Source organism: Synchiropus splendidus, chromosome 17 (genome assembly GCF_027744825.2).
Source record: "Synchiropus splendidus isolate RoL2022-P1 chromosome 17, RoL_Sspl_1.0, whole genome shotgun sequence".
Taxonomy (NCBI): domain Eukaryota; kingdom Metazoa; phylum Chordata; class Actinopteri; order Syngnathiformes; family Callionymidae; genus Synchiropus; species Synchiropus splendidus.
Genome location: NC_071350.1, coordinates 8,237,794 through 8,254,617, shown reverse-complemented (window position 1 = coordinate 8,254,617; position 16,824 = coordinate 8,237,794). Strand labels below are relative to the sequence as shown.

General features: G+C 43.6%; 1 protein-coding gene across 1 annotated transcript; it reads left to right on the top strand.

The window, feature by feature from the left end:
* Positions 1 to 121: 121 nt before the first annotated feature.
* ca4a (carbonic anhydrase IV a) lies at positions 122 to 4,187 on the top strand. The gene is made up of 8 exons (XM_053847355.1): positions 122 to 249; positions 1,522 to 1,566; positions 1,631 to 1,795; positions 1,873 to 2,018; positions 2,325 to 2,417; positions 2,478 to 2,544; positions 2,621 to 2,784; positions 2,955 to 4,187. Exons 1-8 carry the CDS (start codon positions 186 to 188, stop codon positions 3,132 to 3,134), a joined length of 924 nt encoding a protein of 307 aa, XP_053703330.1. The 5' UTR covers positions 122 to 185; the 3' UTR covers positions 3,135 to 4,187.
* Positions 4,188 to 16,824: the final 12,637 nt, after the last annotated feature.

Below are 16,824 nucleotides of genomic sequence, written 5' to 3'. Positions count from 1 at the left end.
GCCGTGATTGCATCACTGAGGGCTCCTGCAGCTCAGGAGCCACTGATAGGCGCAGCAGTGGGGGGGCCTGTAGGGGGAGGGGCCACACTTTCTTCAGGCTGATAGATAAGTATAAGACCCCCCCTGCAAGACGGCGACCGCATTTCACAAATCAAGTCTCCGTGAGTTGCGATCCGAGAGTCGAGATGCAGCTGCTGGTCGTGTCCGCGCTCCTGGCGTGTCTGTGGGGCTTCAGCCGCGGCGCTGGAGGTGAGTGCACATCTCCATTTTAATGTCAGAGAAATCTTATTTTTATTCTCTATTTAATTATTAGCATCATTATGACTCATGCTAAAACGAAATAGCTTTAATATGCGCAGTTTCCGATATAACAATCTCCATATTTTTTTTGTTCAAATTATATTTAGAGGACTATTTCTATTGATCCCCATACATGGTGTGGCTCTCTGCGCACACCTGATGTGTGGCCGTCACGATCAGCTGCGGATTTCAGTTCAACCCCAGACGCAAAAAAAAAAAAAAAAAAACGTTGTCCAAAATCCGTCTCATGTCCTTCTACCTGTCTCACGGTGCAAGATGCTGCAGTCCCTCGCATCGTGATGCCGAGGCGCCGGGACGCAGACGCCTCTCCCCAGTTTGCGTCGCATTTGCGTCGAGTATATTGGTGTATTTTTCTGGTTTAAGATGTTCATAGGAAATGCGCTAAATCATGACATTTAGAGAAAGAAAATGTCTTGATATTAAAGGGAAGATGCGTCGCTGTTAAGACTCATCGCACTTTGAGTTTCCCCTCGAAAATAACAAATGGGCGCAAATGTGCAATTAGAACGACGGCGTGAATGTTATTCAGCGTGATTTCAGGCGCGAGCGCGGCGCCTCACACGCCTGACGCGTCTCCCCTCTTTCTCTCTCTCTCTGCGCACATTCTCACGTTTTCTCACACACACGCTCGCTCCGTTCTGCTCCCACATCCAAGTTCCATTCAGTCTTCTCCTGCTCCACATGGCGGAGCGAGGCGAGCCGTCATTGGCCAGAAGTGATGCGGATCGAGCTCTGATTGGCTGAGGGGAACGAGCGCCTTTGAAACGGAGATAGAGCGAGAGGCTATGAATTAATGGAGATAACGGGATGTTAGAGACGGTGGGATTTAATAGAAGGATGAATGACCGCAGGATGATTGATAGATAGATAGATAGATTGATAGATAGATAGATAGATAGATTGATAGATTGATAGATAGATGGACGGACAGAGGGGCGGACGGACAGACGGACAGACAGACAGACGGACAGACAGATAGATAGATAGATAGATAGATAGATCTGTTTGAGTACAATAATAAACTGACTAAACTCATAATAAACTAAATAGAATCAACTGAAACTGTGTTTACACACAGAGAAAAGTAAACACCGAGAGCCACCAAGGACAAACCTGGCCATGGACTCTGGACTGCAGGAGCAATCATCGGTGCAATGTCAGTGAAGATAACAGTGTTGTAATGCTCTATCTCTGTTTCAGACTGGTGCTATCAGTCCCAGTTCACCTGCGATCATCAGTGCAACGGTGGGTGGTCAATAATATTTTGCCTTTTGTGCCTTTTGGCTGAAGTTAGTGTTCTCCTCTGCAGCTCCGGCCAAGTGGAACCTTGCCAACGGCGCTTGCGGCGGAAGGTTGCAGTCACCCATCAACATCGTGACCAGGAAGACGCTGAAAGACGAGCGGCTGACCAAGTTTATTTTTAGCAACTACCAGCAGACTTTCAGAGGGAACATCAAGAACAATGGCCACTCAGGTGAGAGAGAGAGAGTGTGTGTGTGTATTGCAGAGTCATCATCTCATGTGGCGACTGAGTGGCTGTTTGTCCTTCAGTTCAGGTTGGAATTCCCCTCTACGCAACCATCTCAGCGGGTGGATTACCTGCTGTCTACAAGGCTGTTCAGTTCCACCTGCACTGGGGGACCAATGGTGGGCCTGGATCAGAACACACTATTGACGGGGAGCAGTTCCCCATGGAGGTAAGTGGATCGCTGGAACTACAGAGCGTGAAGAAGTGAAGAGGAGAGTGAAGGCAGGGTGAAGAGGAGAGTGAAGGCAGGGTGGCGTTGCTGTATTTGTTCTTCTGATTTACCAGTGAAAGCTAAGGGGCTAAATGCTTTTCAAGTTTTCTCGGATTTGTTAAGTGTAGGTTCTGGAACCTTCATGAACAGCTTCCTGTCTGTTCTAGACTGAAGCGGTCCAGACCCCTTGTGTCGCACCATGAACCGTTCGATTGATTTGTCTTCAGACACCACGAGCTAGTGTTGACATTTATGTTCCCACAGCTGCACATCGTCCACATGAAGCAGCACTACACTGATCTGATGACGGCGCTCGCAGACCCCGAGGGGGTCGCTGTCCTCGGCTTCTTCTATGAGGTAAATCCTCAGTTGTCACGCAGCCCTTCCAGAACCCAGTTGACTGATGTCATTTTTCAGAGGTCCAACAGCGCCAACAAGAAGTACGAGCCGGTTATCAACACCCTGCGGAGCATCAAGAACACAAGTGGGTGTTGTAGTTAGATGAGGAAGCGCTGACTGAGTTAGAGGCGGGGTCTTCATGATTCATCTTTTTGTTCCAGATGGAAACGCATCACTGCCTCCAGTTTCTCTGTCGCAGCTGATCCCGACTGAGCAGAATCTCACCACTTATTACCGCTACAAAGGATCTCTGACCACCCCGGGCTGCACGGAGGCCGTGGTCTGGACGCTGTTTGAGTCCCCCATCCCTCTCAGCATTGATCAGGTGGGTGTGAATCACAGCTCAGTTATTCTAGCGGCCATCACCATCCCACCCCTGACTCCATTTGTGTCAGATCTTGTGGTATATGGAATATGAATGAATAGACCCTAAAATCTACCTCAATCTTTGCCCCGGTCGCTGACCCCATCTCCATCGTCTGATCTTTCCTCCAGCTACGCGCCTTCTCCGAGCTGAAGTTCCACGACGGGAAGCCAATGGTGGGCACCTTCAGGCCGGTGCAGCCCCTCAACGGCAGGCAGGTTTACCGCTCCGGTGGCTCTGCCGTCCTCTTCAGCTCCGCCTTGCTCTTCACAACCATCATGACCGCCTTTGGACTTTCCCATCCCAACTAGAGCCACCCGCCCGCTGCACTGCGACACCCGTGACTCTGTATCATTCCTCCGTTCTTCACCGCATGGTTGCTAAGATGATGGACCACGTCGTAGTGCAGGTATCCCTCCCTTCCTTCTCCCCCCACAGTCGACCAAGGTGGTGATGCTTCTGACCTGCCCTGAGGGTCTGATCAGCATTGGTGCATGAATACTCTGTGATTCTTCAGCCTTATGAATGTGCCATAAAGCAGCTTCAACACGCACTGGAAGAGACCTTCAAACCCCCCACAGACTGCAGAGACGCTCCAACATCAGGTAGCTCCAGTCTGCTCCTGTCTGACGCTCTGACCTGGCACGTGACGCCTTGTTCTCACTGTGGCATCAGAACAGCGTGGAGCTATTTATAGCATCGCAGTGTCATAAAAACCGTCTCCGTTTCAAAGGCAGCGGTCAAGAGGAAGTCGACAGCTTTTTTATCAAAGTCCTGGGGCGCAATCCCGAGGTCAACTCCTCACAGGTCAGCAGTTGGCAAAGTTGAAGTGGGGGTGTGAGTTCTCTCACTCTCCTCCCGGGTCCATGATGAACAGCTGCAGCTGTTCTGAGGGCACAGCGACTCCTGAGATGGAGGAGCTTTCATTTCATACCGTCTTTCTTCTCGTGCATCCTAAATGCATGAATCAGCTAGCGGCTCTTAAATGCACTGAATGTCATCTGACTGTGAACGACACGCGACTGGATTCTCTCTTTCATCCAGGATCTGTCAGTTAAACCACTCGGAGATCTGTGCAACGGATTTTATTTTTTGGGGGGGTTTAGAAATGTGTATATTTTCCATAGTTTCATACGACATCAAGCTATATTTCTACGCAGTGTCGTTGTACACATGTATTTATGTATTGAATGTGTATATTGATATGAGGCGCACACTTATTGTTATTTATGTATTGCAGCGTTCATGTGGAATGCAAATCCATATATAAAGTTGTATGACCAAACCAGTGTATGAGATCAACCTGCTTGACGATCAGTTACAGTAAATATGGAGAATGTGTTTTGACTGAACAATAAAGAACATTTTATGCCTTTTTAAAGACTGACTTGTGGTGTTACATTTTTATAGCCTAAACGGCTGAAAAGAAGGCTGTAGTTTTTATCTATTGAGCATCAGAAATTTCACAAAGTTTGAATAAAGCAAATCCATATTAAATATTTAGTGAATAAAAAAAGGAAAAAATAATAAATATATAAAGAAATAACAAATAAAAAATGCTTGAGGCAATAGATACTTATGGAAAATATTAAAATATAGCAACTCCAACATAATAACAATGTATTTAAGTTATTAATTCACTTTAGTATTTATTAAAATGTGTATTTATGTATATTTTCAGTCCATCATATTATGCTAACACTAAATAAAACTTATGACTTATTTTACATCTTTGGAACTTGTAAATATAGCTGAAATACTGTGTATATACCGCACTATCTAAGTAGTAGAATGTCCTGTGTCCACTCCACTGACTCAGCTGAGCATCTCACTTTCTCAACAGACAGCGAACACACACCCCAAACCCCTTAATCCTTTTCAAACTGACTTGTCCTTGGTGGCATGGAGACTCCTCCTCATCCCGCAGGAGTGGAAGATTTCCACAAAAACAACAGCTTTCTGTCTTCTGGCCAGACTGACAGCAGGTGCTTTCATCCACCTTCCAGAGGTTGACCGACTCCTCCCTGCCCTTCTTTCCCGTCAACAGGAATCAAAAGTCTTTTTGTGGCAGAGGAGAAGACAGTGGTGTCTTACAGAGACGAGGAGGACAAACGCAGCACAGAAGGCTCTCTGTTCGTCCTCCTGCCAGCCACAACCGTTGGTTAAGTGTCAGAAAGGTGCCTGCTGCTTCTCCGTTGGGCATTCTTACTCGTGGATGTCTCCCAGCGTCCCTTGGGGGTGTGGCACAAGGACGCCGCTTACCGCGGGAGAAATCGGAGGCATGCTCTGACTGAATGTGACCTGTCTGTGGAACAAACTCTGGGGCCAATGAGATCGCCCGCTGAAGCTGAGGTCACTAGGCCGATCTTTGTCCACGCCGTCCTGACAAAAACAAACAGGGTCACCTTCACTGGCTCCCCATAGGATGTCTCTGTTTCCTGCATCCTCACTTCCTGTTTGACATCAATCCCCTGCAGTCTACAGAGGCAGCATCGCCGCTCGCCGTCACGGATAGTTTGTGACCCAATCTACCCTAATCTGATAGATACTGTTGCTAACATTGTTAGCGTGTGCCTGGTGATATAACTCTCCCCTGTGGAGGCAGTGAAGTGATGTTAATGGTGGAGAAGAGCCATTGTCTTGTCAAGTGATGAAGTGCACCCCGAAACAGCCACCTTTCAAACAGCCCAAGAGAAACGGCCTTAATTTCCTTTTTTCATGGCCAAACTGGATAGGAGAAAAAAACAAAGCGGACAGACACAAATGGGCTTCTATTCACAAAGCTTGGAGGCTGGGCTTCTTTTGGCAAGTCCACCCTGAGATATTTCATGCATCCTCCCTGACCACACCTATCCTCTCCATATCCTTGCATCCATAAACCTTGATGGTTGTTTTTCTCTTCATCTATTGCTCAGATCCTGAACTAGAGGATCCTAAACAATATTTGCAGTAGAATGCTTCTGGTACCAGACTGATATATTTGGTTGAAATGCTGGGTGAAACAGCAGTAATGCTGTGGTTTGATTCTGATACTCATATGCCACTTTCACAGACACAAACTGTTGGAGAACGTGGAGCTTCTGATCGTAAACATTGAGTGAATGAATGGGTTAAAGACTCTTTCTTTCAAAGACTAAATGGACAATGGGGATTTGGTTGCGTCTGAGGTCAAAGGTGGCCGTGGGGAGCTCAATAAAACAATTGTGTGGAGTGCCGCAGCCCTGCTGAGGTGTTCAGAAGCGGATCAGTGGCTGGACTTCTGTGGCTGATGAAAGTGGAGTCAGTTAAGCAGCCAGATCTGGCACTCGGGCCGGACTGTCCCGGTCAGTTCAGGGGACAGTTCAACCCACTGTAATCCCTTTTCGAAGCAGGAGCCTCAGGAACGTGAGCTTGATTAGTCTGGGCCGCTGCGGACACCGGATCATGATGAAGGGACGGTAGGGGGATGTACACAGTCAGAAACTGGACGAGCACAGGTTTCCATTTCATTTGAACTGACCAGGCCCCTATACTTGTGCTCTCGAGGTGACCATCCCACTGCTGATGCCACATGTCGCTGAGCTTGGCGAATACCAAGCATTTCTATAGGAAGACCAGTGTACTGCTTTCAACTCACAAGTTCACCCTTTATGATACTGCAGTTGTGATGTCACACCAGCGACCAACGCTTTCCTTTACCTGAGCTATTTTAAATATGTTCCTACAGCTACAAGCCATATCCAGTTATTGTGTTTGTGTATGATTATATTTGATTGTGTTTCCCTTCAGTGACGTCCATACGTGTTGACTGGTTTCCTAATAAAAGCTGCTCTCTTTCATCCAGGAGTAGGTTAAAGATAATGAAGAAAAGTGTACTAAATGTGCCAACTAAAGTCAACAGAAGGAGCTATTCAAGGGAACTATTGCTCAAAAAGTGTCTTATCATGGCGATTTCCAAACGAACTGGAGAATTGCTCCACTGGATCCGCGTGGTAACATGTAGGCAAGAGGTCAGTGAAGGTGACGAGGAATGGGAACACAAACAAAGTTGACAGCAAGCTTGTTATTGTTGTGGAACCCCACAGAGGTTTCAAAAACCTTCCACTGAAGCCAAGCTACGCCTTCAATTCCTCAATCCTGCCAATAGGAAACTGGCACACGGCAACTCACCGGCCTGAACGACTGGGTGAGGAAAACCATTTAGTATCAGAACCTGCTCTTAATTCAGACAATGTCAGGAAGTGGCACATTTTGAATTAGCATTTGTTGAACTGACTTTGATGCGTCACTCTGTGCCCACTCATATCCCCCTCCCTCCTCATCCTGCTGCTTCTGGAATTTGAAATCAAGCCATTGTGTTGATAACAAAAGTAGATGGAGACGCGTCTGGTCCAGGTCGACTATTGATCCAGAATTAAGGCGTCACTGGCTCAGTGAATACGGTGACGAAGAAGGAAACCAGGGCTCCTCAAGGGTGATGAATAGGTGACTTATGAAAAAGAACTTACTGGAAGAAACGTCTCTGTCGACTCACCATCGTCTATCAAGTCATTAATGAGTTCCTCTAACGCAAGACGGTGTTAGAGAGAAGTGAAGTGTGTGTTGTGCAATATCAGGGTTTTGCTAATTTAATATATATATTACAAATTATAGCAATTTATTATATTTAGAGGCTATTCAGTCATAGTCTCCCTTATTGACTGGCATAGGGATGAAACATATCGAGTCTGCTCAGTTTGGAGCCTCATATTTTCCTGAAAATAGTGGACACAAAAACCCTTAAGTTGCTCACCGGTAAAGGGAGGCAAAACGTGTGATAATTCTAAACTAAAACAGTGATGGAATAATTCTAAGTTATCATCTAATATAATTCACGCTGTACAAAAGCATGGCTCTAGTCTTCCACTGGGTCAAACAACAGAGAAGCTAGCACGTATAGATCGGACTGAAAAGCAGCCGCTCACCAATGATCACCACTGCTTTCCATAAAGTTTTCAACCTTTTCGATCGCATCATAGAATCTTTTGGCAATGTGAATCATTGCACTGGCAACAATTTGACCTTCCCAGAAGCAAGTGAAATCACTCCCATATATTGTTTCACCGCCAACACGAACGACAGCGACAGCTCTCCCTCGGGACCAGCTTTGACGAAGGGTTCCAGAAGTGCCAAGCCTCACCTCTGTTGTCCGTCCAAAACAGAAGGGAAGGCGGAAATATTAGACACTTCCTTGACTTTTAAGGGCCGCTTTAGCAGCTCTCAGCAGCCTGTCAGGAGCTGTGGTGACACTTCTCAATGTCACACAAAAGGCCGGTTTCCTCATCAGCAAGTTCCGCAGGTGACGATCACTTTCAGCTGTGTCACTTTTCCGCTGCAGAACAGCGACGCTCTGGTTTCAAGAGGAACACCTCGGCAGGATTTGAAGGATGCTATGACTAGGCATAATTCTTGCAAAGTCACACTCTCCACAAATACTGAACATATCCATTGTATTATCCTTTATCCATTTGCTTGGGAGATTTTTAAGAACAAGGATGGACTTCTGTTAATGATAAAAGGGGTGTTGGTTTGTTTGTTATCTGCTCCCTTCACTTTTCAACAGTACTTTATCAACAACCACTCAGTTCAGGCATCAGCACTGTAGACCTTGTGATACAGAATCTAACTCCACAGAGCAATACAGGAAGAAAAAACTGGCTAAATAGTGATGCACTGATGAGGCTTCATGAAACACTTCCCTCATTTCCAAGCTCATTTGAATATATTTTTAAAATCAGTTGAGGTTATGATGAAAAAGCTGTTCATATCCAACAACAAGGACACTGTTTCATGAAGCCTCATAAGGCCGTCCCCATGCATGAGCTCTCCCATGGTCCAATGCAGGATCGCTATCACAATGAATTTGGGGGTAAGCAGCGGTGTTCGCTGATCACATCAGGGTCTGCAGAGGTAACCACCAGTTGCTTCACGAAAAGATGCCCTACATGTGCGTCAATGAATATTAGATTCCAGAACTATGAGATGAAGGAAAAGTAATTTCAGAAGTGCAGGGGAGGAGGGTTTGAATATCAAGGAAATATATAGTATTCTGCAAGGATAACTTCTTGACTTAAATTAGGGAAGAGCAGAACAACTGAGGACCGCCTGTCTGATCTTGAACTCAGATCCACTTAAGACTATTTTTGGAGTAAGATGCCAAGAAGTACATCACTTATAAATCATTGCAATCAAAAACATTTCTGAAAGTGAGTCCAAACATTTCAGAGCAGGTCTATATAAGGATGTGACCATCAGTCACATTTGACTATATATATATATATATATATATATATATATATATATATATATATATATATATATATATATATATATATATATATATATATATATATATATATATATATATATATATATATATATATATATTCTTTAATTTATTACAGCAAAAAATTATAAATATAAAAACATGTATATAACAGTTTGCTCTCCAGACCACAGGGAACCTTTGTAAGTGCAGGAGTTCCTGGTCCACTGATCATGCTGATGCGCAAGACACGTGACAGCTAGGATGATAACAACAACAACAAACATGCTCTATTTGTCTGTGTCGGCTGTATTTCACAAAGAAACAAGATAGACATATAGAAACGGATGAGCCAGCGTTGAGCATGCAGATACAGTTCGTCTGAATTAAGTGCTGATAAACTAATAGAAGGTTTGGTGGAACAGTGGAACAGTGGACTCTGATCTCAGACATGCTGAGACCACAAACTAACTAGCACACTCTGGTTTGAAGTTACTTATCAACCATAAGCCTTAAATATCCCTTTTACTGCTGGCCTTTAAGAACTCTGGTTTCCTCACATCTGCTGACTGAACATGAGTTAGAGATCTTTTCAAGGGATTCTGCAGCTCACCACAGCATGATGCTCCAGAGCTCCACATAGCTGGACCCCCCTGGTCTCACTTGTTTGTTTGTCTGCTTTCTCAGCTGTAAATGTGTGTGTTCTTTTGAGGAGGATGGTAGCGCACAGATGATGAGATGGAGTCTGTTAAGTCGTAAAGAAAAGTGATGCTCTTGACAGAGATGATTCAACAATAATGCTGTGATAGACACATCACAATAAATGCAACAACTTGTATATCTGAGCTCTGTAGTCAGAGGAGGGCATTTCACTTTCCTATGGGGCCACTTTGTGTACTGTGACTGTTGTGAGGGGCCGTGTAGCCTAAACAAATGACGCAAAGCTTTTATAAAGTTGGGAAAACCTTTGAAAAACACTTCAGCATTAAGGGCAAAATAGAAATATAGTAAGCATAGTTCCTAGTAGAGTAGTGTAGTAGTAGTAGAGCATAGTTTTCAATGGCTTTGGTCTATCTTAGCAACATACAGCACAAAGTCATGGACTGACTTGAATTTCCAAGACATGTCAGAAATGGGTGATAAGATTTTGCTCCTGATGCGGATCACCACCAGGTTCAAAGATTTTTCTGTGGCAATGCTGGAGGTCGGCGCTCGCTGGGTGCTTAGGACATTACATGGTATAACAGATAGATCTTCAATTCTCAGTTTAAATAAAAGGGAGGAGCACATATATTTCATTCAGTGGAAAAAACATTTTTAAAAAGTAATTTCGTGAAGCATTACATGTAAATGTTTGCAGCTGGGAGAATGATCATCATAGAAAATGCTGGATTAATAATAACCTGTAAATCAGACATGAGCAAACTGTGGTCCGGGGGCCATATGCGGCCCTTTATCTATATTATTGTGGCCTTCATGAGGTCAGACTATAAAACTAATCTGAAGTATTTTTTCTTATATTTTTTTTTAGCCATGTTTCTTTTTAGGTTCAACTGTAAATATGTTCTAAACATGTACTTTTATGGCTAAATTTTCTCTTGTTTTTTTCCTCTTTTTAGCCATTACTGGTTCAAATGAAACTGAAATATTAGTAATATAATGTTCTTTTCTTAAGACTAAATTTGACAAATGTTAGGTCAATAGTTATATTAGCTTTGAAAATGCCTCTAAAATGAAATATTTTTCTAGGTTTATAGCACATTTACACTTCTTAATCTCCATACTTGGATTTCATTGTTTTAGGTCCATTTTGTCTTTGTTGTATATGGTATATTTTGGATTTTTCCCATCATGTTTTGTGGCCATCGTCGTCCGTCTTTTGGTATGATGACCCCTCACAGCAGTCAAAAGTCTATACTGTGGCCCTTTCGGAAATTGGGTTGCCCACCCCTGTTGTAGATAATAGTGAAGCCTCACATTTTGAGTTAAAAAAGCAACAATACAACTGGATATTTTATTTTAAAAAAAAACAAACAAAAAAAAAAAACGTTTATTGCTCAGTTTATTTATGTCATGTTTATTCTGCTTTATTGGGAGACATTTGCACTTCACCATGGTGCAGTTGAAACAGCAAACCTTAGTTACAGCACTGGAAATTTCTTTTATTAGACCAGCCTCTTGTTTTGATATCAACAATGATAGGACAGTGGCAACCCAGGAAACTTCCAGCTCCAAATAAAATCATGAATGGTGATGATGCCGTGTGTTCGCAGACCGCCTGCCTCCAGTGGAGCCAGGCCTGACGTAACAGGATCACTTTGCAGTTTCTGTCTTCATTCTACACAGGTCGAGCTGGAAAATTCCCTGAAGAATAGACGGAAAGGTCTATATATAAGTGAGGATGACTTATTCAGGTGGCTAAAGTGAAACACTCTCTCCTGACTGTACTGTACATGTGATCATGGATGGATGCACCATGTGTGGAGGGGGGCCAGACGAGGACACTCATGGCCCAAATGTGATGCAAAATTCATCACCTTCCATTCAGCTTTTAGCCAGGTATAGGAAGCTGTATATAGTTCATGACAAGTTCACCCCCTCACACATGTCCGTGTGTGACATAACAATGACTCACCATAAATAAATAAACCACAACAATTTAAAGACAGTAAGAGGTTATTTTAACAAAGTGCGAAACACTTTCCTGAATCCTTGATGTAAAGTTTTCCCACAGCCCCGCCGCCGTTGTTTGGGTTTCCCTCGGCACCAGATGAACGGCTCCCAAAACATCGGGCCCCTGGATTATTAATATTTATCACTCACACATCCTGTGGAGCATTATTCTGCAGAATGGGATGAGATTTCGTCACAAAGTGAATAAATTGGGTTTGTTTATTTATAAGAAATCGGGGTGGAGAGCGCCATTTGTGTCCAGCACACCCTGACCATGACCTTTGACTTGAAAAACAAGGTCCTGAACAGTTTAGTTTTGTCCTCCGATGTTGTCAGCAGCACGAGTCACGTAGGCAGATCGGACTTTATAGGACTTATTTATAGGACTCCCAGTTTGAATTGAGACTGAATCCCCCGAGAGGTGAGCCACGCTTGCGCTCACCCTCGCCAGGTTGCCACCTCATTTCCGCGCAGCATATCAACGCTGGCTCTCATCCCCACTTTCCAACGTCTCAGAGAAATGCTCCTCGGCGGAGCGCCAGTGTTAATGGCCCTCCTCAATGATTGAAATAGAACAAAGAGGAGGCGGCGGCGAGCTCATTTGCAACTCGTGTTCTCGTTTGCAATTCTGAAGCTGTTTAATTATTTTCGCAGGACTCCTGGGGAAAAGGCAGTTAGAAGGAAAGTGTTGTGCTAATGTTGCATTCAACGCTTTTCTGAAGGGAAACTCACATCACCCAGCGTGAACCTGAGGTGGAGAGTTGTTTTTGGTGCTTTCACATGCTAAATAACCTGAGAAATGTTTGGAATATGCAGCACACTTGGGCTGCGGTGTCCCCCCCCAAACACAACAGACAACAGAATGGTGAGAAAATATCATTTTTCAAAGGCTGGTGAATGAGTTTTCACAGCAGGTTGTGATGAGGGGAGGGCAGGTGAAGAGAGAAGGTGCTGGTGTTTGGTGAGTTGGGTCCTAAGAACAGGCCAGTGGGAGGTGAGGCAAGGAACAAACACATCTGTCATTAGAGTGCTGACCAGTGCGGGGCACCTGGCATCCAATCGAGGGTGCAGAGCCATGACAGTTCTAATGGGAAATCAAGCTTGGTTCGAAAGTAACTAGCAGCACGAGGAAGTTCTGTAGATTTATTGTCAACATAGGAGCATTCAAGTTGATGCAGCTCAGTGAGTGACCCAAAGGGAGGCCATGGTTTTAAAGCAGACACAAGATGGGGCTGGAACAAAAAAGTGGAAATACAGGAAATAGGAGCCCCCCTTTAATTTTTGGAAGCTAGTTTTAGTATAATTCTTTGATTTGTTTCACACCCGGTTGATGCACAGACTGTGATAAAAGATCCAGATTAATGGATGACGTTAATAGTCTCAGTTTCTCAGAGCCATCTGAGCAGAAGAATGTAAACACAGATTTTCTAGGTCCTGATATTATATTTATTTCAAGTAGGTGTTGAATGTTGATGACTTTATTACAAATGAAAATAATGAATCGATCCAAAGATGAATTTTTCAGGGCAGCGATTCAAGGGGCTCCACATTATAGGCTGTGATGTCAGAACCAATGTCACATTCATCATGAAGGAGGCTGAATGAGAATGCTGGATGGGAGCACCTCTTGCTTCAGGTATCTTCTCAGCCTTAAAGAGTGTGAGTGTGAGACTTGTTTTCTACCGTGAGAGGAAATCAGAGCACATAGTACAAGCATAAACCCCCTAGAAATAGCCTTCTATTTCACACTGCACTCCAAGAGAAAACAAACTTGCGAACGGAACAGTGAGAAACTAAGTATTTTTGTTTTGCTTTGTTTAAACCAGTTTCATGTTTTCAAGACTCTGAACATACTCAAAATGCCCGTCCTGACTGACAGCCAGTCTTTGACACAGAGGTGAGATTTACCATTTTCACGCAGCCCTAAACAATGTCATGGCTGGTTGAACTTGAACTGTTGACTGATGCCTCATTGTATGACATTGGAGCGGGTCAAGACCCTTGACAATCCCGGACCAGATATGGGATGCTGTTCTATAGGGACATGGGCGAAGGACATCCAGTCCAGACGCCGGGAGGATGTGAGATAGAAACCCAGAATGTTGTTTGTTTTTAGTTCAAAGGAAGTTGATGAGCGCGTGAAGTGGAGATAGCAAAGGCAATACATCATCTATGATTCCATGCTTTTCAATAACACCATTTTTCGGTGGCTCGCACCTGAGTGCCGGCGCGTGGTCATGAAAAGTTCACCGGTCTCACTGCAGATGTTTGGACTCGGCTTTGTTGGTTTATTTGGGGTGGTCCAAACACTTTCTCATGATGACTGTCATCTTCCACACGCCACTCCCTCGACCCAAGACTCGTGTTGACCTCCTCCTGTTTGACCCCTGTAGCTCAGGGAGTAGAGTCCCAGTTGCATCTGCTCTCCCGAATGCCTCCTCCTCCTATACATTCACTGAAAGTGTTCCTTCTGCATCCGTGACATGAAGATAAGAGGCGACCGACATGCTAGTGCATAAGATTAAACTATTGTCTGTGAACATGTATCACGTCGGAGGAGTAAAGGTTCTGTATTGTTCTGCCTTCAGCTGTGGACATTTCTACTGCAAGGACATTTCTACTACTATTTCACTTTGATTTACTGACACCCAGTGACTGTACGGCATCATCTGGCTGTTTGAAAATACTATGACAAGGACTTAAGAGGACAAATATATTTATTAGTTTGTCAATGAAATTAAGGCGAAAAATAAAAATAAACAAGCTCTGTGTTCATTCTTACACCTGAAGTCATCAGATATTCAAATGCATTTATTTATTGATAATGTCAGCATGTTGGGATAGTATTGCGTGATACAACCTCAAGAAAGTCTAGACCCGACCTTGAAGCTACCCATGGTTTGTTTGGCGACGTTTTTCCCATTGAAATACCTGTAACTTAACTGCTTCCTTGAAGCTACTTTCTACAGGAAGAGAAACTTTCATTTCATTCAGGAAAGACAGAGATATCATATGCTGTCCTGCAGGTATCGTGCCGGACAAATGCATTGAAAGAACTGAGATGCTCACTGTGGTAATTACCACGTGAACTAAACAGCGCGTCAAGACGATCGCTTGTAATTATCCTTTCATTAGCATATGAGTAATAATGGTCGTTTCCTGCTGTTAGTAGCTCAAAGTGCGGACATTTGCCACATGATCAGAGAACAAAGGAGATGCTTGTATTGTTTTCTATGGCGTGCCTTTACACTGCATCATGTAGCTGCCTGAAAAGGAACCTGTGACTAAGCGACCCAGGTCAGATCCACCCAGGCGGCTCGATGGACAGGAGAAATAAAGCTACGGCTCTGGCCTAGAATGGACTTGCATCCACTGCATAAACAGAACATGTGTCTGATAGTAAACTGCAGTGCCTGCTTATCGATATTTCATTTCATATGGTTGTGTTCATGAAGACAAGTTCAAAACTGCTGATGGATGTGACACCTTATCTCAAATCCACTTTGGGCCAACTGATATCCCATGAGACCAACACTCTGCCTCCAAGTAGAGGGACACGAGTGTGTGTTTGCGTGTGTGTGGTACCATGAGAAAAGGTCTCCCAGACGCCCTGGTGTGACAGCCGACATTCTCGCTCTGTTTCCAGCAGGAAGAGGAAGCCGAGTGGTCGATTGTGTTGAAGAGCAAACACTGATCACAACTCCTCCGGATCGTCACTGCTCTAATAACAAATAATGTCATGTTGCTCTAAACGTGTGACAAAAGGCTCGACTGCCAATGTGACAAAATAAACAGGAAACTAGGGTTTTTAGGTTTTCAGTTATGTTAGTTTGCCTGAAAAACTGACTTCGCTTACCACACATTTTAAGTTTTTCTTTAAGGATCTGGATCCACATTTGCTTGTTTTTTCAGCTGAAAGCCCCAAAATACCAGTCCTCTGTGAAGAGTGCTGACCCACACCAGGACCATGGACCTCATGGACCACATATCAGAGATGGCTGGTCTAAAGTTGGAAAACAGCACGTATACTGCAGGATGTCAAAGCTCTACATGTGTATGAACTAATGTTTATAAAAACCTGTTCTCTGGATTAACGCTGTCTTTGGAAAGCGGAAGGTTAAGACAGGGGGTCAAAAATCCCTTTAACTGTTGCAACATGTTGATCAGTTCCTGTTGGAAAAGTGAATGTTGAGCCAGACCTGTCATCACATATCTTTACAGTCACTCGTAAATCTTCTGCATTAGCTTCCAGTTCATTTGAGAAAATGAGAAAAACAGAAATGTAGAATGTATGGTGGATAGTTGCTCTTTCAAATCCAGCAAGACAAATGTAGAACTACCATCTAAATCCTATTTCTTTCAGGGGGTTTAATCGTAATTTTTTTTTTTAGCCTAAACAAGACAAACGTTCACATTCTGACAGTCATCATTTTATGATCTTTATGGACCAGGGATGGAATGATTGAAAAAAAGTCATTTTGTGATCTCAATTTTCTTTGGTTTACATTGTTGTTGTTTTTAAAACACTCCAACTTATCATTTATCCAAATAATCAACCGTTGAAAAGTGAAACCTGTGTGTCTTTTGCCTTTCATTTTTGCAAATTGCCACACTGGGCTGATGTCAGAGTCAGGGGTTTTTGATTCTAACCAGCAGCAGAGCCAGGTGCAAGTTATATTCATCAAATGTACTAAAGAAAAAAATACACTTGATGCAAACTGTTGAGAAAATGGGAAAAAAAATGAATAAAACTCAAATAAAATATCATAAAATAAAAATTATATATTTTTATTTAAACTCCAAAAAGATATAACTAAAGTGTAAATGAAAGTATCAACATCACTTTCTTTATCATTTTGTCCTTTCAAAACTTCTCCATAGTTGTTAATATTGCAGATTTGCAGCTGTCAAGTCTATTCAGTGACACACTACTGCCACCATACGTGGCTATCGTATTAAAACTGAGCATCTCACGACCCTCACGGCCCAAAGGTCTAAAACAAAATAACTTTTAGCAGCCCTCCAGGAGGCGCTCACGGCCCAAC

Excerpts from the sequence above, each read along its gene's own strand:
- ca4a (XM_053847355.1), top strand. The coding sequence starts at position 186 with ATGCAGCTGCTGGTCGTGTCCGCGCTCCTGGCGTGTCTGTGGGGCTTC. Across the intron at positions 2,019-2,324 it reads GGGAGCAGTTCCCCATGGAG|CTGCACATCGTCCACATGAA; the intron begins GTAAGTGGATCG and ends ATGTTCCCACAG. Across the intron at positions 2,418-2,477 it reads TCCTCGGCTTCTTCTATGAG|AGGTCCAACAGCGCCAACAA; the intron begins GTAAATCCTCAG and ends GTCATTTTTCAG.